Source organism: Pithys albifrons, chromosome 7 (assembly GCF_047495875.1).
Source record: "Pithys albifrons albifrons isolate INPA30051 chromosome 7, PitAlb_v1, whole genome shotgun sequence".
Classification (NCBI taxonomy): domain Eukaryota; kingdom Metazoa; phylum Chordata; class Aves; order Passeriformes; family Thamnophilidae; genus Pithys; species Pithys albifrons.
This window is the reverse complement of record NC_092464.1, coordinates 32,973,885-32,995,533: the sequence shown is the minus strand read 5'-3', so window position 1 is coordinate 32,995,533 and position 21,649 is coordinate 32,973,885. Positions and strand designations below refer to the sequence as shown.

Sequence of the window (21,649 nt, the reverse complement as noted above, 5' to 3'; positions counted from 1 at the left end):
AGGGCTACCCTTTTTGGAGTGGGGGTAGCCATCCTTACTCCTACTCCACCCATGGCTTGTCAGTGGCACTTGCACAAGCTGCCAGCACCTGATGGGACCCTGCACTTGCCCAGGGTTTCTTTGGATCATGAAAACACTCCCCAGTCACCCTGATCCCCCATTCAACTTCTGAATTTGCCTGCAACAGAACTGATCACCTTGGCAATCCTTTGTCTTTCAAGTGATAAAAGACTTTTTTTCGGTTTAATTACACCAAGTATTTTCAGATTCAAACTTTCCCCATCAGTTACCAAGATCATGCGCACATATAAAGTATTTGCACAGCTCTGCAGGTACACAGCAGCACATTCAAACACTTCATCCAAGACATTTCATGAGGAATCTTCCCTTTACTGGAGCAGGGGCAGAAGAACCTGCCTGTGCTAATCACCAGTAGGTTGAGAGAGGTGGTCCTTCCCCTTTACTCAGCACTGGGGGGTCCTCTGAAGCACAAAGTCCAGTTCTGGGGTCACAAGTACAAAAGGGGCATAGACACACTGGAGAAAGCACAATAAAAATTGATGAAGATGCTACGTGGACTGGGATATTTGTCACATGAGGAAAGGTGGAAAGCTCAGCCTGAAAACCAGAAGACTCAGGGACGATCAGAGCCTATAAATATCTGATGCAAGGGTGTAAGAAAAACTGAACCAGACTCTTCTTAATGGTGCCCAGTGAAAGGGTGCCAAGAGCCCAAACTGAAACACAAGAAATTTCATTTAAACCTAAGAAAAAGGTTTTATATTGTCAAACTGGTCAAATATTGGAAAAACCTGCTTGGAGATTGTTGCAGTCTACATCCTTGGAGAGGTTCAACACCCAGTTAAGCATGAAATTGTGCAGCCTGCTATAGGTAATCCTGCTTTGGACAAGAGGTAGGACTAGACAGTCTCCTGCTGCCCCTTCCTACCTCACCCATGCTGCGATTCTGTGATGCTGGTTTTAAGTGTCTGTTATCAGCCTAATATTCAAACAAGCAACTGGCATCTAGGTCAGGGAGAGTAAGCACATAAATTGATATGCAGACTAAAGGAATTCATCATAAACTTCTCTTTATATTAATTCTTTTTCTTTTCATAACATCTGTACCCCATCTATCTGTCTATTCACACACTGTGACAGTTATGAGGTTTGCTGTGGCATGGCCCTAGTTGTTCACGTCATGTTGGGGAATATAAAATACAAATGTCAGCTTTTAGATTAGATACATTTGAATGTCCTTCTGTATCTTTGTCAGCAACAGAGCTAGAAGACAAAGATCTTGGACAGGCTTTGCTCTAACACTTTCCTGCTCCTGGAGAAGAGTAACAGAGTTACAGCACAAAAAAGAAGTGGATGCAAGCACACGCACACACACACATGAGTATTTTAATCATCACCCCAGAATTTTGTACTTATTTTACACAGGAGCACTTTGAGGATGGAAACCCTTCTGCCTGTATGAAAATCAACATCTAGAAATATAGTTTCCCACAGGCATTTTCCACACTTAACATAGAAAATATTGTAAAGACTTCAGTATCTGGACAAGTTGAATCAAGAGAAACCGATCTTAATTTTTCACAGGAAATTACAAAGTCTTTCTTGTGCATATGTAATTTTGGAATTACTACAGGAGCTATATATATATTAATGCTGTAGCTCAAAAGAAAACATATATGCTTTCATCCATACTGTTCCACTCTGGGTCAGCGACACAACATGCATACCATTCCCATGGATAAATCTGAACACCCCCAATACTTTCATCCTCAGTCAAATTTACATGTTTGTAGCTTAACATGTTAATGTAAAAAGCAGAAGAGAAGTTAGCATGGCATTGACCTCTTCATCACAGGAGTTGCAAAGCTTTGATTACATGGCAAGGGAAGCATTGACACTAGTACAAGCTCAAAGCTGTAAAAACAGCTGATACAATCCACTTTCACTCAACAAAACATTTAAACAGATTTAGTCACTTTCTTAATGTAAAATCTTTCTGATGAGGTGGAAAAATACTGCACATCAGGAACAGACAGCTGGGAGACATGGGTGGGATTAGTCTATATCTTAAGCTCTCTGCCTGTGGTGGACTTAGAGCAGCAGTGCATACTCTAAATAAACTCAGAAAAATTTTTAGGGTCATATGAAATGACTGAAAACTCTTCCAAGTTAAAGGCTATCATGATTGCATGGGTGCAGTGAACAAAAAATGTCCAGTGCCAAGACTGCCTCAACAAATGGACTGTAAAAGAAGAGACACTTTGGTGTCTATTTACACAATTTAATCAGTGTAATGAGTGAGGTGGGCTTCTTTACCTTCTCCTGGTTCAGAATTCCCCCTCAACCTTTGATCTGCAGGTTTCCCAAGAAAGAGGCTAATAGAAAAAATTCAGTATGAGATAATGGTCTAAAACATTCTCTTCTGGAAAACATGCTTCATTTAAAAAAACAAGTCTGCTTGCATCATACTTGTGTATTATTATTAATATTACTCCTACTAGGGACAGCTGAACAAAAGCAAGAGGTGTATTTCTGAGAAATTCCCCTCCTTCTGCTGCTTATTTCTCTGTCTGAAGGCAGCTATGACTAGATCATCATAACTATCTCTGCAGCAGATATGCAAAACAAGCACAGCAGAGGAAAATCAACAGCAGACCTGTATAGCAAAAGACCCTGTTTTCATAGTCAGGTACTGCTTGTGAAAAAAGATGTATAAGAATAGTCTACAGGATTTTGGTCACCTATCTTAAAGGATGAAGTCAGTCCCATTTTGAAACAGATTCGGGAGGCAGGTGGGGCCCATGTGAATACTGATGTAAATGCAGCTTCCTGCCCAGCAAGATGACAATTTACCAGCAGGTAGTGTGGTATCTGGCAAGTCTTCCTCCATGCAAGATATATAGGCAGTATTATATAGGCAGTATACTCTAAATAGAATATTTTTCAACAGGATGAGACATCTGTGGGTGTTATCAACCTCGAATCCAAACAAAGCTCAGTATCTTACTAATTGTGTACTTGTAACATTCTGGCCACAAAAGACAGTTGCCGCTTGAAGCAATGCATTTCACAACCAGTTAAGGACAACAGGCCTTTGCATAAAATAGATTAAAAACTTTTAAAACTGATTTAGAGAAGCACTGAACAAGACTTTACAACTGATAAAACCTTTTGTTGATGTCATCCTTGAAAGTAAAACCTATTAATTTGGGTGCTGCGGTTCTCTGCAAATGTCAGATTACCTTTGGTACAGAGGAACTTGTGTGCAGATTCCAGTAAAGGAAAAAAGCTTCCTGGGGTTGACACATCTCAATTGCACACAGTTAACCTAGGCCTCCTTTCCCTATCGTCTGCAAAAGAGCATTTATGACACAGGTTTCTTCCTTTTAATTTATCCACTTCAAGGTACTCCAAGTTCACATGTATTTTTCTTGCTGAAACCAACCTACATAATAGTGCTTGCCTAAGGCAAAGTGATACATTAAAAAAAATACAAAAGATAGAGCCAAGTAGAACAGAAAAACAGTTATCCAGCCCATCATCCACCAAATAGTAGTTACACATACCTGTGTCATTCCTGCCAGACAGAAACCTTATCTCACTACTGGAGATACTTGCTCATCTCAGTACTGGAGGTTCCAAGCCTCCCTCAGCCATACTTTGCAGAGTTTAATTAAGCTGAATTAGAATGAGTTTGAGTTTTTTTCACTAATATCATAGAATGGTTTAGGTCAGAAACGATCTTAAAGATCATCTAGTTCCAACACCCACCCTGCTTTTCAGTAGACCAGGTTGCTCAGAGTCCCATCCAGCCTGGCCTTGAACACTCCCAGGGATGGAGCATCCACAACTTCTCTGGGCAACCTGTTCCAGTGTTTCATCACCGTCACAGTAAAGAATTTTTTCCTAGTATCTAATCTAAACCTACTTCCTTTCAGTTTGAAGTCTATCTAGCTTTAACTTCCTTTGCTGTAAAACTCAATCCTTTAATCTCCAAAGGGCAGAAACAGGAATAAAAACTCTATTTTTCACCTCTGTTACAGGCTTTTACTCTTTTGAAGAATTAAAAACCACGCACTCTTCATCCAAATCTTTTTTTTCTCTCACATAGATTCAGGTTTGTAGATATTTGACTCTCTTATATTCCTCTCTGAACTGTCTCTGATGAGTTTTTATTTTTCCTTCATGCATGATGCCCAAATCTGGGAAGGATACCTTGGTCAAGAAGTTTCCCCACTATTTTACTGAAAAGAAAGATCATAGCATTGAGATCACTGGAAATGTTTTAAGTCTCAAAAAATCCTGTCTTCTGCAATAGATTTATACTGAAGCTGCTTGGCATTTAACTTGATAAAGCTAACTTAATCTGGTTTTGAGGCTATTAGCATAACCAGTGTATGGTCAAAAAGACATGATTTTGCATATTCTTTAAAAGTGACCTAATCTCACACAGCAACTTACAGAAATGGAAGTGAGTTCTCATGCTAAGACTTATTAAAAAGGAAAAAAGCAGAGATATTAAACAGTGGCTGAAAATTCATTGGTCATTCCAGAATTAACATAGTTCTTCTAAGGGCACAGCTGAATGACTTTTCACAGAGCCCTACAGAAAAGAGATGTAGGTGAATTAAATGAAAACTGGGAAGCAGAAGTTCCAGAGTAATCTAAATACAAACATCAGAATGCATACAGGTATGTATGCAAGTACAGGATATTTTCATCTGTCCTTAACAGTGGACAGACACGTGGCAAAAGGAGAGCCTAAAAGCATTCTATAAAAGCAAGGTTTGGCTCAATGAAAAGTGCCAGCTCTTAGTGGCACACTATGATTATATACTTACGCTGCCAAGGCCTTGAGCCTTTTAGCTTGAGCACTTTAAGCTTGTATGACATTTACCCTAGCATAAACTTATTTGTACTTCAGTGTCTATAAGTCCCTGACAGGAGAATGACAAGAGGATGGAGCCAGGCTATTCTCAGTGGTGCTGAGCAACAGGATGAAACAATGGGCAAAAACTGACACACAGGATGTTCCACCTGATCATGAGGAAGAACTTCTTTACTGGGCAGGTGACCATGCACTGGGACAGAAACCCCAGAGAGGATGTGGAGTCTCCTTCCCTGGAGATATTCAAGAGCTATCTGGAAGCATTCCTGTGCCAGGTAGTCTAGAGGACTCTGGTTGAGCAAGGAGGTTGGACCAGATGAACTACTGTGGTCCCTTCCAAGCTCACCTAGTCTGTAATTCTGTGAACTGAGGGTACTGATTTTATAATGAATGACCATGAGTTCAGTGATGCTGGGCATATATTTATGTGTCCATTATGGATTTATCCTCACTACACTGATTTGTGTAAAAACAAACACTACTAGAGCAAATTCATTCTCCTGAACTAATGTAAGTTCTGATTTAATAATGTATCTCTACCTACCTATCTATATAAAGACTGATCCTTTCTGTAGAGCTTTTCAAAATTAAGTTAGGTAAGTGGCAGGAATGATGGCTGCCATGGCACCTAGAATGCGAGGACATTTCAAAACAAATCACACTACGCGAGGATTTTAAATTGAAAGTGAACCCACAGAGAGTAATGGAAAGAGTACATTTTCTCTAATTAAATTAGAGACATCAACCATTCAAGGGCCTGACAGTACTTCTGTAGTAGCACTGATTTAACATTAAGCAAATGCTGATTGCTTCCTGCTTAAGTCAGCCTGGGATCACTCTAAGTGTCTGTGCACTGATCCATGGTGGTAGGTCACCTTTCACAAATGAACAAATGCATTTCAAAACAATTTGAACAAAGTATAAAATTCAGGTTGAGATAGTGGTCATTTGATAATCCAAATGCCTTAATCAGCTACTGCTGCACTCAAGCGCAGGAAGTTGTTTTGTAGATTTAAGAGGTCAGAGGGACAGATTTACTATGTTTATGTAGGAACAATCAAACCTGCATTCTCTCCTACAATCAGGGTGAGACAAGAAAATTCTAACACCTTACTCTTGAGCTATTTATCTGATGGAACACTAAAAAAAGAAATTAATAGACTTATGAATCATAAAATGATACTAACTGCAGCAAATGATGAAATTCATGACTCAAGCTACTAAGATTACCATGTTCCAATTATACTATTTGCATTTCTTTCATTTATTCCTTTGCAGTATAATTTGTAGTTACCATCAATTAAATAACAGTCATAAACGGAACTTGTAAAAGATTAAAAAATTAATCATGATTTTGAGTCAAAAAGCAAATAAAAATGTCAAAAATTTAACTTTATAAATGCCCTGAGGCATGGTATTAAGATACTAACACTACACACTGATCTGTCAGCATGTTCTGACTATAAACTTTTCAATACGACGACTATTCAGTAAACCAAGTTCAGCATTTTGTCTCATCTAACAGTACTTTCAGGTTGTTTCCTGACACTGTTCTTGCAATGGACTAAAACCATAGCTTCAGGCAGAGTTAGGACCAACAGGAACTAATACTGCCACCCACACTTTAAAATAGTGCAGACAGTATAGGCAATACCAAGTCCTGTTCAGATGTACATCTTAGAGCAAGTTTCAGTGCATGTCTCTTAAGCTTCCTATTGAAACCTGTCATTTTTTTTAGAGAGACTTTCAGTGAAACAGAAATACCCAGAAAGGAAAAAGGTGTGTTTAAAATCCACCTCACTGGTATCCAATGGATTCCCTGAGTTACCCACAACATTTTTGTCTGCAGCACTAGGAATAGGCTATAAATGTGTGAAATTTTTGATCCTATCTTTAAAGATTACTTTTCCCCTAGTAAAACAGTGGGATAATCTTCAGCACACATGCAGACAAGGCTGGAAGCCTATTATTAAGTTGGAGGGGCACAGGCTGCTCTGTGACAAATCACTGTGACACACCCAAGTGATCGGTCTGTTTATGCACATTAGTACTCACGTCACTTGCAAATGGCACCATGGAAGAAGTAACAGTGTCTCCAAGAGAACACCACCACCAAACCATTCCCACCCTCTACAGTAATGACATTTGTAGAGACAACATAAGGAATCAAGTACTGCAATAGAAAGGCTGTAGAGTCACAGTGATTGAACTGTGAGACCCCAATAGCAAAATCCATCCCAAGAACATAACAGCTTTGTAGATACATCACTGTAATACAACAAAGTCAAATTCTGGTTAACAAAATATGTGAAAAGAGTATTAGAAAAAGGACATTAATGTAAACATACTGTTGTCCAACCACAAAAGTTTCAAGATATTTCTTCCTTTCGTGCAATGCATTGGAAACTGTGGCCTTAACTACACCCGCAAGTCACAACCAGCTTTCAGAGATTAGCATTACTTTTGTGGAATCACCGTTTTGACAGTCATCTTAAATTAGGAAAAGGATGAAAAGTCACTTGAGGAACAAAACTGCATTTCCCAATAGCAGATTTCAAATTTTATCTCAAATCTAAGAGTTAAAAATTAATTTTGTAAATAACACCACTTTCAACTCCAGTAGTCCTCACCTGCATCTCCTGATATGGAGGCCAGTGGGCTTTTTCTTTGGAGTATTCACCCAGATTTCATCACAGTAGCTGGACCAAAACATCTTCAATCTATTTGCTCCAAAAAAATTCTAAAATCAATAGTGTAAACTGAAATACTTTTACACAAAGAAATCCTCCAAGTTGTGCTGGCCATACACATTCACATTGCATGTGACTTTTATGCTGTGCAAGGCTTCTTCTGTGTTTGTTCAGTGTTTCAGCCAGTAGGACTTGCACAGCTTGCAATTTACCACAGTTCATGCAAACACTGCATAAAAATTTGATTTGTGCCACTTACCACCTAAAAAATCCTTCTATGAGATTTCAAGACACTGGAAAGACCATCTACTGGATATAAAACTTTATTGTCCTTCAAGAATTGTTCCCGTGTCTACACTACTGTTACTTTGCCAGGACAAGGGTTGGGGAGCAGACAATAACCTAACCCATCACAGGGAACACTAGGCTACACTATTAAGAACTTACATTTCAGGTTCTGGTAACACCACAAGAGACTGTCTTTGAGAGTAACAGAGAAATTTCATTACCAGAGTGAAAGAAGAAAAGTTTTCAAGAAGCTAGTTAGAAAGACAAGTTGCAGCAATGCTTGGAGGGCTTGCTAGGTGCTGGAGTGAACATTAGATATGTTCCCTCAGCCCTGGAACTCAGTACACGCAACCATGTACTGATCACAAGGCTGCAACATGCACTTTTACAGCACAGGCATCCTAGGCCACACCTGGGAGGAGAAAATCAAAGACAGATCTGGCAAGGGCAAAATCTGTTGCTGTGTCATCTAAAGGAATTATCATCTTGCATCTTAAAGCCCCAAATATACACCATCTTCCCTCACTTCAAACAAGGACTTTCTCCTGAGCTGTCAAGTCTGCCAGTACTCTACATTGATGCCAGATGGTACTGCTCTTGGCTTTGCTGAAACATCAGGCCATAGAGTCAGAAAAGGGGATCATAAGGAAGCCAGAGGGCTGCTAAGCTGACAGATGAAACTTGCAATGCAATATTCAGAATATCAGAAACTCCTGGTTGACATTGGGCTGGTCAAAATGAGACAGAACAGATCCAGTCTGTTTGACTATGCTACCAATTGTTAAGATTGCAGGAAAGTTGAATAGCTGGAAGTTCACAAGTGAAGAAAGGTAAATTTAGGGAGTTTTGCTAAGCTTTCCCATCTCTGCTGTACAGCACATGGAAGTTGATCTCACCCATAGGCTTCTGGCAGATAAATAGCTACTGGCAACACAGCAGGTAACAAATACAAACCAACATCACATCTTCAGACAGCAGGTCAAATCTTGTTTCTTCCCATGTATTAATAACACACCTTACAGCTTTAACACAGAGATGCCAGACAAAAGGGATTCTAAATATATATTTCTTAACAAATCTAATTCAAATCATTTTAGCTTGGCTTCCACATGATGTGATCTTGCTATATTACAGTCTCTGAATCTAAAGCTGCCAAAACCCAATTCCAACACCTGAGCTCATGTGCCACCACCACAAACTGTAACAGCAGATTTAGGACAATTCGATCATAGTTTTTGGTCTATCTATCCACAGCATGTCTGCTGTGAAAAACACACTTTACAAGACAACTCCTGCAGGAGCTGTGGCATGGAGCATTATCTTAGTGCCTGCCAGCACATGTCCAGAAATCTGAGAAAAGTTTTCACCAGGGTTTTGAATTATGTGAATGAAGATCTGGCTCTCAAACATCCACTGTGGCCTAGAAAGTCAATACCTTGCAAGCTCCTGGACTGCTGGTTTGAAATCAGTTTCCTTACAACCTGGGCAAATGAAGTGACTGCAAATGAAATCAGTCATTGCCCACTTAAAGGAAGTTCTTGAGGCAGTTACATGGGAAGGAATGTAATTCAATCTGCAGGCTATACAAACTTGCAGAAAAAAATTGTTAAAATACTAATGAGTGCTGATAATAAGGACTCTGTACTAGCAAAGAGTTGCTTTGAAGTAGAAAATAACATCTCCTGCCTCCCATCCAACCCTTCTTGAAACTACACAGGCACAGGTGTTAAATATTAAAGGAGTAAGCAGCAAAATGTTTGGAAAGATGCAGCAATATTATTATGTATGTTAGGGTAAGCATGAAGATTAAGAAGCAGTAAACAGAACAGCAGGAGTTTCCAGAACTGGCCAGAGATGCAGCACTCAGAACCAGAGGAGTAGCTCCCCCAGCTCCACCAAAAACATTACAAGAAATATAAGAATTATAAGGAATGTTAATGTCCTTCCAATCTGTTGAAAGAACTCCTCTTCCCAAAGAAAATCTGCCTTCCTAAAGAAACCTAGGTCTGCAGGCTAGGTTTGGCAGAGCCAGAGAAAGTAGTTGCAGATGCCTAAAGACAGCATTTCCTCTTAGGTGTCTTTGTTACCAGAACTACAGACTACAAGGCAATTGTAGCAGCCAACTTGGGTATAATGCCCTGAGCAAAAGCCAAGATTGATACCAAATCACAACTGGTGAGCACCATGATGAGTGCAGAGAGAACACAAATCTGAACAAGCAATGAAGACAACAATCCTTGTGAAAGAATATTGTTAGCACCTGGAGCTGGAACTGCTGGCTTATCATTAAAGGCCGTAGGAAGATATATGTGTCTTGTGCCCATGACAGCAACTGAATGCCTCACTTCCCAGTAAAGCAATACTGAGCCTCTGATGGGCCTCTACCATCCTGGTTTCTGCAAGGACCCTGATCAAAGCTGAAGAATGCTTATACCAAAGAAGAATGAGGCAAGATCCCTTTGGGCTTCTTAGAAGAAGCAGCAAGTGAGCAAGGAGATAGAGGGTTCCTAAAAGATCATATCAACCTTCCCTCTCTATCCTTCAAGTAACCACCTCCTAGACAGAAGAGATGCAGTAGAAACAGACATGTCTTGAACTACACAGCAGGCAGTCCATTAGCATAGATTAGTATTCAGCTTTGGCAGGATAGCTGTGCAAGATGACCTTGAACCAACCTATTTTCGTAAGGCCTACAGCAAGTAAGAAATGAAAAGAAATTCAGAGCTACAAAATTACCATAGAAAATGTTGAAGTAGAAACAAACAGAACCAGTGACACTAAAAGTGTAATTAGCATTTAATTCAAATGGAAAAGGCTGATACATAACAAAAAGTTTCATATTACTTACAGCTGGTGAAGAGATTTTGAAGGGTCTGATTCTTTTTTTTTATTTATTTTTAGGTTACATGAACTCTGGAGCAGGAAAATTGGGCAAAAATTTATTCTAATATATGTTACACAGCATGACACAATCCAGCAGGTTAGTCTTCTCTCAAGTGTTTAATATTAATTAAAAATAAAGTTAACATTTTATTAATGGTGAATGCAACCAATATTTGGAAAGCATTCCACAAATCTTCTAAACTTTACATTCATTGACAAGGTATTATTTTTGTGTGATTTCTATAATGAAAATATTTATCACATTAACTAAAAATTCTACATAAAAATACTTTTAACAAAGGTTTTACTGTCATTGGTTATACACACAATAAAAAACCTGAAAAAAATCATCATTTAATGAAAAGAGAATGAAACATCTTACATACTATTCTATATAAGAAAATGTATTTGCTTAAGGATAGAAAACTAAGTCGAATATCAGAGGTGGGCCTGCCAAGGTGGTATCTTCTATCCACTGTAGACCATATATTGTACCTGAGGACTCCCCAATTCCCCTGATGCTGCTGCTTGCCTATAACATACTGCATTTTTACATTCTTTATCCAACAACAAGCAGCTTCAGTAATTCCTCTGCAAAAGAGTTGTCAGCCAACAGTGCTGTCCAAGAGCAACACCCAGAGGCTAAACATACTGCTACAGAAACACTGTGCATTCTGACTGAAGAAAAACAGAAAAGAGGAAGGTAGCTCACCATTTCTTTTATCAGTTGTCAAAGCAGTAAATTGTTGGGTTTTTTCAAATCCAGAAGTCGGTTTACTGTGGGAACAACTTGTCTATGCAATAATAACAAAACTCCAGAAAAAAAAGTAATACCCTAGAGCATCTTTAAGAGGAATGTGATATCTGGAATCAGAGCATGAAGAAGGATAGAACAGTGGATACAAAAACAACTCACTACAGTCTTATCTTACAGATCTCTGGCATCTAACAAGACTAACCTCTGTAAATTTAAAGCCTACACAGAGAAAAAGAAAAACACTGACAAACTAAGAATATAATAAGTAACATCACACTTATATCCCCCAACATTTAATTAGAACAAAATGTATTTTAAAAAAACAAAATGAAGACTGTATAATCACAAAACATGACTGCACCTACCTAACCTTTTATATGTTGAGATTTCAAATCAGGTCAATAATTTCAAAACCAAACAAAACCAGAAGTATCAGTCAAACACCTGATAGAGAAATTCCTCATCTACTGCACAGAGTTTACTCCATTCTCCTCAGTTAATCCCTTTTCCCGCCCCCCCGTCTGTTTTCTCGGAATCAGGTTTTTCATGTGGCTAGAATTGTTCACCTGATTGCTGTGAAACTGGAATTGCATCAACTACAAGAAAGCAATCATTCCTCAGCACCTGCTCAGGCATCAGTCTCTTACAGCAGAACAAATTCAGAAGAGATTTAACTTTATCATCCTACAAACAGAGGGAGAAGGATTTCACCAGTAAGCAAAACAAACTCAATTGCAAATAACAACCAAGCATTTGATGAACACATCTTCTAAGTGCTCAGGGCTCAAAGCCTTCACAACATGTTGTACCGCAGCATTCCCAATGGACAGCAGCACTTGACAGTCATAGTGCTCATTACCAACAAAATACAACCAAATATTCAGCACCAGGCCTGTCAACCTGGTGCCAACAGATTTCACAGAAAGCATGAGGTTTTGAAATTTTGAAATATCAATTCACTGAACTACTATAAATTACAGGAATACTCAAGCTGGTCTTTCTACTGAGAAGGAACAAAACAGCTCCCCTTCAACTTCTACAATGTCTTCTCTTAATTTTTGTCTTATTGTTTTATCTCTCTTCAGGAGTACAGGGGGAAAAAAGAAAACCGGTGTAATGGGCTCTAAATCAACAGCAGCTATTCTGCTATTAACCCATCACTTAGGCTATTTGGATTTATCAGAAGGGATTACGTGCCTAAATACTTAGCACATTAGCAGCACTAGACTCCATACACAAAATACAAATCCACAGCTGCTCCAAATATGCATAAACATCAGCTGTTGATGCAGGAAGAGAACACACTGGATTTGGACAAAGGGACTACAAGAAAGACAATTTCAAATTCTGATCTGGAGATCTAGATTACTAAAACTCAATCAGAACAGAATCTTTCCATAGGAAGGCTTGCTCATTTGCAGCCTCCAAGCAGGCAACTCCTCTGTCCAGGGTCAATATTAACAGCAAAGTACAAGATAGCTGTACACCTCTCATCTATCCCTATTTCACCCAGACAGAAGAATCCCTGTGATGCAATGGAATGTACACAACTGGTCAAAAACTTAAAAACAAGCAATTTCCAACTCTTTCACTAATTATCAGAGTGACTATGGAGAATTAGTCATTTCCCAAATAATCTGGAATCTGGTTTTAAAGATGGGATCTGAAAACTGTTGATCTTGCAGGCATAAAGGATTGTTCAATATTTATAAAACATTTTAAATACTCAAAGGAAAATCTCTAGTTAAGAAGGCCCAAACATGTGCAATAAATTACAGGAGTGAACCATGACTACACACTTCCTCTGTAAATTTAAGTGAAGAAAATCTGAGCACTTGAAGAGCCTGAAGAGCTTTGTACTCACATATTTGCATTTCAAGACACTGTAAAATATCTATCAAGAACAAAAATCCTCTTCTCACACTAAGGATACTGAAAATTGATTCCACAAGGAATACTGCTGTAGAACAACATTTCACAATGTTTACTCCATTTCATTGTGTTTAATCTTACTTACATTTTCTTTTTTTTTTAATACATAAAACTGGATGCTGAGACACACTGAATATTGAAGGTTGACATAGCTAAATGAGTGGCTACAAGATCTTACCACTAAACATTGCCTTCCCTCAACAGTTACCTGACATTAACATCCCTGTATGCTTTGTTATTTTCCTGTGGCCGTTTTCCATTTGTGGAAAACAATAAAAATTTTACTAGTTATAAATGTGCAATTCCTCTGGGTACAAGATTGAAGTGGAAGGGAAATTACCAGTCTGTCAAGAGCCTGCAGATGGGCATGGAGATTAATTCCGAATAAGCTGATTATAGATAAAGCACTTTAAAGCAAAATAGATTTTCTCCAAGAACTGGGACAAGGATTAACAGCCAGTGGTCTAAAAGATTCCCCAAGAAACAGCTGAAAGATATTTATTAGTATTACATTTCTTAGTCAAACACTCATCTGTGTTTCTGTGCACTGCAGGCAGCACAGATTGCTTTCTGGCAGACTTTAGTGGCGGGGCACGTGCATGTACATGCATCCAGAATGAATCCCTAAATACAAAGTCAAAACCAATGCTGCTTCTTTTCATCAGGTTTTAAAAAAAATCCAACAAATTTGCTCTTATTAAAAGCTGTAAAATTAATTCATCCCTGCTAAAACCAATACCAAGTAAATCCATTAATTGTTCTTGAAACAAAACCAATTGTTTGCACTTCAGAATGTACCTAGAAGTATAATGCCCTGAAACTGTCCATTTAAACTTTAATTTGTGTATTTCGGACCTTATTTATAAAACATTATCACAGCAGAAATTTTATGGAAAACAGAAGTGAACCAACTAGTTTTAATGTTTCAAGAAATCTTTTCTAATTCCTTGAACAAATAAGTTTCCCTTATGCATGACAGAAAGTTAGGGACTTTTAGTATCTAAGTATTATTATGCATAATCCTGAACACCGCACTGGGCAGATGGCTCTGTTCAAGTTCTGTGAAATGCATTTAAACCCCAATAGCTGGCCCTCATGTTCAATCATGAAGTACTGAAACTTCTCTCCTATAGTATTGTGTGTTTCATAACATTCACTTAGTTTTTAATAAAAAAACAAGCAACTATAATGAGCTATAAGATAGATAGGCTACTTACAGAATCACCTCCTTGCTCAAATGCTGCCTGTTTTATTCTGCTCTATTCTATGGTAGTGTCCCATTGAAAATAATTTTGCAGAAGAATTTGGTGGACAGTCCTGTGCATTATTAGTAATGGTTTCATCACTGGTGAACATTGCCGAAGTGAAGTTATTAAAAGACATACTGTAGAGGAGCCAACTTAAAAACCAAGATTATTTGCAGCACTATGTTATGTGGCAATACACAAACTATGCTGCCAGGACACTGGAGCCATTATAGCTGTGTTAGTCTGGTACTGTATCATGACACTTTCTTAATCTAAACACAATAAACAGGACACACTAAGCTCATAAGGAACACAACTTCAGTAGTTTAACTCCATGCTTAAACAGTCATCTCTGCAAAGCTGGCAAATCATTAATACACAAGTATAACTAAGAAAGAGGGATTTATTACTTGGTTTTAATTCCTGGCCAGAAGACTGAAAGATTATGGGAATGACAATTACACAAGAAAATAAACCCAAGGAACTAAAAGCACTCAAGCAAAGAATGCACAGAGATGAGGCTATAAAATTAAGTGCTTATGATTAATATCCAAGAGAAAGGTAAGTTAGTGAAGATCAGCTTCAAAGTTGGAGAACATGAAGGTGCATAGATCTACTTCTTATTCTCAAAGAGTCATTGAGACACTAGGCAAGGATAAGCTTCAACAAAAGGTTTTGAAAATAGAGTTCAAGGGGAAAAGAGTTCCTGGAATAAAATAGAGAATAACAGCTGAGAGTGGAAAGAATGAAAACAGTAACACAAATTTGTATCATGCAGTGTTCAGTTATATCTGTGAATTTGTTTCAGAGGCACAGGAAAACTTGTTTCACAAAAAAGTAACCCAAATCAAAGAACAAAGGGCATAGTCCACTTTTTCAACTGCATTTAAGTGATTAAAATGGAATTTGGCTGTTTTATTAATGCTTAAGCACTATGCAGTCTTTATGTAGTCAGAGAGATGAACGAAGTCAACTTCCTGACTTCAGAAAACAAAATCTAATTGAAATAGTTCCTTTGAGGCTGAATCTCAAAGACTTATTTTCCAAGCTTGTAACTTGGTGTCTTTCAATTAATAGTTCTTGGTGAAGAAGTGGCTCCTTCTGAGGTCTGAGTTTAATATTAAGAAAACTGAGGCTTTCCACCTTTTTAATCATCATTTTGTTTGTGGATTCTATTTAGATTATGCAAATAGTCAATTAAGAACATTTTCTCAACCCAGTACTTAAAATGAAATATTTGACTTGAAAAATTGATTAACCACTTCTAACCAAAAGTAGTCTTATCTTTCTCATCTGATAATTGACATACCATGACAACCACAACCACCTCAGGTGTTCCATCTTATACGCCAAACTGCTGGTTTTGAATGCAAAGCTGTAATAACACTGATGTGTTTTTCCCATTAGTTTAACAAAACCCAACATCAGTCAAGAAGACTCACTGAGTTTCAAACAAAAAGGGATTAGTGCAAGACTGTTTTCTAATTTTATAGTAGAGTAAAATGTGCAAGGTGCTCAAGTTTCCCTTACACACACTTTTAAAGGACAAAAGAAATAGACCTTTAAAAATATGACTCGAAAGTATATGCCCAAGTTATGTCCTTAACTACATAATCCTCTTTGAGAAATGTTGAGGAGTAAATGCACTCTAACAGACAAATGCGAACTCTGTACCCATAAAACAAGTAAAATCCTCCTAGCCTTCACTATTGCCCAGAAGCATGTATGAGTACAGCACTTTTCAGACATTGCCTGCAGGTCAAGATGAAAATGCCTCTACTCTGAACAATTACATAGACAGCAAAGGGAAGCATGTGTTTTGTCAGTGAGGGGCTCTTGGGACAAAGATCAGCAGAGAAATCAGAAAATCACTGTCTCTGTTGTTGAAGCGTCACTGCTGCTTAATGAGGGAGAGCACAATATCAGATGCCCAGCATGAAACTGGCAACTACTGAATACAAAGTCTTGAGTTAGAATTTTCCATCAAATCAATGCAAGGCCAAGTCTGAGCTGAAGATTAGTTATATGGGGAGCAATGTGAAATTCAGCTGGCAAACTTGGATGAGGTTTCAGAATGCTGATCTTGCTGCATCCCAGATAGTTTCTTCAAGCAGAATCAATCATTTCTTTCAGACTTTGTTTCTTTGGGTTTTGATTTTGTTTTGGGTTTTGGTTTTGTTTTGGGTTTGGGTTTTTTTTTGTTTGTTTGTTTTGGGGTTGTTTTACTACTCTTTTGCCCTCACTTCTACTTGTAAAAACCCTTTGAACAGATGAAGATCTGCAAAATGGTAGCAAAATTGTTCTAATTTAATCCTATGATGTTAAGAAATTAAAAACATCTATGATATCAAGCTACACTTTAGTTCCTCTATTTCATTACTTATTCATCCTACTTAATTTTAAGCAACAGATTCCTAAATTGGGAATAAAGCATAATGAAGAGTGACTTTTAGATGAAACAGCTTCATCTTCAAAGCCAGGTAATAGGCAGTGGCTGACTACTGCACAGAAGGCATTACTGGAGCCATCCTTGTGCAGATGACGGAACTGCCAGTATTTCCCAGGAAGACCCCCATATACCTGGAGCGCCAGCTGGTACCCAGTGAACCAGTTTCAATACATTAACTGCTCATGCAAAATTACTGCGTGGGAACATCAGCACTTGCTGGGTAGCTTGTGGCTTTTCGAGTTTGGGAACTTTGAAGTTTTCACATTTAGAACACACAGCACTGCCACCCTGAGTTGGGGAGGCAGCAATACAGTGCCAGAAGACAATAAGGAGGTGTAGGAGATGCTGCCCAACACACCACCTAATGAAGGAAAGTAGGCTGTTTCTCCCCCCTGGCATACCATGCACTAAGAAACTATTAAATTTCACAAGGTGACAAAGAATACAAATTGCAGAACTTCTCAAATTAGAAAAAGCAGGTGCTTTTTTCATGTCACCTCATTATTCAAGAGTCCTTTTCCCAATAGATTTCATTAGTGTATCTCATTTTAAATCCCTCTTGGGAGGTTACTGTCCCTTTACAATGTTTAGAGACAGCATGCAGGTTCTTTTTTACTTTAAGCATCATTGGAATAATTAATGTGCGATCAAACAAACAGCAGTGAAACTGAAGTGAATAGTACCAGTGAAGCTGAAGTAATATTGACATTCTTTGAACTTTTCTGAGGAGTAGTGGGAAACCATGAAAACTGGGACAATGCCCTCTGTCACCAGAGGAGGCATACACATTATCAACACAGTTAAAAGTTAAAATAATCACACAACTAGCAGAGTAGAAAGAGTTGGACAAAACCGTACATGTCGGGAACCAGCACCCATCACCGGAGGGAAGTAGCTAAAAGCACAGTGTCATGGCTGGGAACTGAAACAGAAAAGTGTCTATGTACTGGGTTTTGTTTTGTTTTTTGTTTTGTTTGTTTGTTTGGGGGTTTTTTGTTGGTTGGTATTTTTTTGGTTTTATGCCATTCAAGTTTGGTCTCAGGGGCTGTAAAACTTTCACATTTAAAGGTCAAACTGAAATCAGAAAGGGCAAACTACATAGTTACCACTTGCTTGGAATAGACTAAATAAATATTTCTAAACCAATCTGAAAAATAACAGACAAAAATATCAACACTGTAATGTTTTCATACTTCTTTAATGTTGTTTTCAACCTGCTTCCATCTTAATTGTGCCTTTAAGCTTTTCACAGTTTTCTTAACTGATAATAAGTTGTTAATATTAGGTCCTCTATTCAGTCATTTCTCTGCCTGCTTTTTTGAACTAGGATGAAAAGAAAAAAAATCAGAAAGTTTTAAAGCTTTCTATTTCAATAAGCTTTAGTCCAATGCATTAGAGAAACTACTTGGAGCCTATTTGAATTCAGCTTTTCAGGGTCTTTCCCCAAAAGAGGAGGATTTTTATTGTGTTTCGTTTTCATTACACTAACGATCTCCTGAAAACCAACATTCTACTTAGAGCTCAACCCCCTTAAGTTACATACTACTGATTTGTTATAAATCCAGAGATTCCAGCTTCTGCTGCTTATTCTTTAAGAAATTATCTTTGTATGTAACTGAAACAAAGCAGTGGCTAAGGTAATGTATCACTGCAATCCTGAAGCTTTGACCGAACCAACCTCTCATCACCAATACAATACTAGAATTTTCTCATAAAAAGATAGAGACATTTTTCAAAAATAAATTTGTCAGAAAAGGTTTGCTGTACAGATCAGTGGATAGAAATAAATGAGGCATAAACACCTCAAGTATCTGTTTGGTATGACAGTGTTATGGGTTTAACCAAGTAGGCCAAGAAGTTAGGCTTAAAAGTTCAAACCAAGCCTGAAATTGTCAGCTGACTTCTTCCAGCCAATAATATTGTATTCCATACCATACTACATCATCTCAAAGGGTGTAAAATCCAGTGTGTGGGAGTGGCTTAGTTAGTTCCATCATGGCTGCACTAAGAGGAAGACATCTAGCAGCTCCTCCACTATGCTAGGCCCTGCTTCTGTTACCTCTGCTTGCATTTTGTTTGCATTCAGGGAAGTAGAAATATTTTGTTGTTATACTTTTTCTTGCTGAGTGTCTTTTGGAGTGCTTATGAATTTAGAGTAATGGGCTTTGTATTAATTGGGGAGTGGGAAGTTATTCCTTGTTATATATAACTTGTGTAAGTGCATGTTATATTGTAGTTTCCTCTTAATTTTCTCTTTTCTGTATAAATACATGTAGTTAGTTTCAGCATAAACCTGGTTTTGAGGGTTTTTCTTTTCTCTCCCTCTTCTTTTTTCCCTTGGCTGGTCGGGGGCAGGAGGAACCCTTTCACTCTGTCCTGGACAGTTGGTGTTTTGCCAGCTCAACCCAGGACAGACAGTGATCATACTTTGCTCACTATGAACTTCATATATATCTTCATTGTAAGTACTCATAATTATTCCCTTCCCTGCTTCATCATTCTCCTGGACTGAATTGCATAAAGGGAGATTAAATATTGAGAGTCTTTCTTCATTTATACACACCAACATTTAAGATGTAAAATCTTTATTGAGAAATTTCATTGTTAATGGAAAAAATAATTTATCAGATTTTTCTCACTCTTCTTAGGGAGATTCTAAAAGGGAAATCTAAGACTTCATGCAAGAGTTTCTCTAGAATGAAACTGATTGGCATTTCTGTGTAGAAGTCCAATTTCTTATTCCATGTGCTACAAAAGAATTTCTTTTAAGGATAAACAGCTATGGAGCATTAAAGCATTCAACCAATGGGAGTCACTGGTTCCATCACCAAGAGGAGTCTCAAGCAGACTAAACTACTAGTTTGTGTTACTATGATGCTACTTAGAGGACAGGTGTAACCTCTGCTGACATGACCATTCTTGGGCACAGCAGGGATTCTCATTGCAGAGACAATCAAAGTACCTCAGTGTCAGCACAGGAGATTGGAGGTAACACTTGTCAGAAAATACAAATTACAGAGAAAAAGGCTAACACCAGCATAGGAAAAGGTTAAAAGTAAGGCAAAAACACTTGTCACTTGCAAAATGAAAGTGAGGAAAAACTATTCTTCACTTAAGCCTGGAAAAAGTAATCCATGCACATTCCCCCAGAGAGGCAATTTCACTATTTTAAACAGACTTTTCACCTGTATTTTCAACATAAGTGCCAAAACTTGTAAGGCTCAAAGAAAGCTTATCTGCATATATAGACAGAAGAACCAGTTTTCCCCTTATTTCTTAGTCAAGACATTGTACATACAGCTCAGTTCCTGTGACGCAAAGCTGTCCTCTTTGCCTGCTGCCTGGAAAACACATTCTTATATCTCTGGGGACCATCCCATCTGGCTTCTTATTACATTCCCACAAAAAAAAACATGCTGCCTTGTAGCAAATATCTTGTCTGATACATTAATAAGACTTTCAAACTGAAATCAAAGATGTATAAAATATTTTTTAAAAGTCATGACAGAGCAGCTATGATTAGAACTTACATCTAAGTCTGCATCCAGTTCTTCAGAAACAGCCAACTGAACCTTTTTGAGAATTTAATCCTCACTGCTAACCCCTTCCTCTAAATCAGAAAATGCTTCTAACATCAGACTACAACACTTCAAAGTGCAGAAAGAAATAATCAGCCTTGCAATTGAAAATAAGAAGTTAGCAAGCAGCCAGCAAAAACAAGTAAGAAATACAGAGTTAGCACGACTGGAAATCTAATCAGGATTTGTGTCAGATCTCACCTCACACTTGAGTAATATAACAATTTCTAGAACTAATAGAGTTAAGATTCACCAGGCAAAAATGAAGTTGATTCCTGCCTTGACAAGGTTTTATTTTCCTAATCTCATTTTCTTTTTATAAAAAATGAAACAGTAGGAGAATCCAAATCCTCCTACTGAATTCCACGTCAAAAATCAACATGTGCTGCCCACATAGGGTACACGAGATTTCCATTCCTATATGGTACTGCCTGAGACAAAGACACATCCTGGGATCCATTTCACAGTCTATCAAGTGTGAAATAAGGTTAAAGATTTCACCAGGAAACCATAGGTGCTTTCAAAAAAGTCAGAAATAACTTTGCATCAGGTATAAAGTACAGAAGATGTCAGAGAACAATGAGTAAGATTACCTTATAGTTACACTGAATGTTGTTTTTTATCAAAGTTTTGGTGCTCTCATCTGTGGAAGAAGAGACATTACACTGGAAAGCAGAATTAAAAAAGAAACATGGTCCTGTAATTAACGTGCAAGATACACAGTCATAAGAGAAACCTGCAAACCCCACCTTGTTCATTTACCAATCAAACTTGTGTATTCCACTAAATATTGTGAAAATACATTCTTGTCTTAACCTTAGAGGAGCTAAAAATAAAAACTTAAACAGTTCAAGTTCAAACAATGTTGCTCCCAAAAGCCCAAAGTTGCACACTGAAAAGGAGTAGTACAGGCTCT

At 38.0% G+C, this 21,649-nt stretch overlaps 1 protein-coding gene across 1 annotated transcript in view; it reads right to left on the bottom strand.

The window, feature by feature from the left end:
• Positions 1 to 12,019: 12,019 nt before the first annotated feature.
• STK31 (serine/threonine kinase 31) overlaps positions 12,020 to 21,649 on the bottom strand; it is a 32,620-nt gene continuing 22,990 nt past the window's right edge. The window contains 5 exon segments of the mRNA XM_071561252.1: positions 12,020 to 12,211; positions 16,016 to 16,081; positions 18,349 to 18,478; positions 19,561 to 19,658; positions 20,686 to 20,802. Of these exon segments, the coding sequence (XP_071417353.1) occupies positions 12,020 to 12,211; positions 16,016 to 16,081; positions 18,349 to 18,478; positions 19,561 to 19,658; positions 20,686 to 20,802 (603 nt within the window).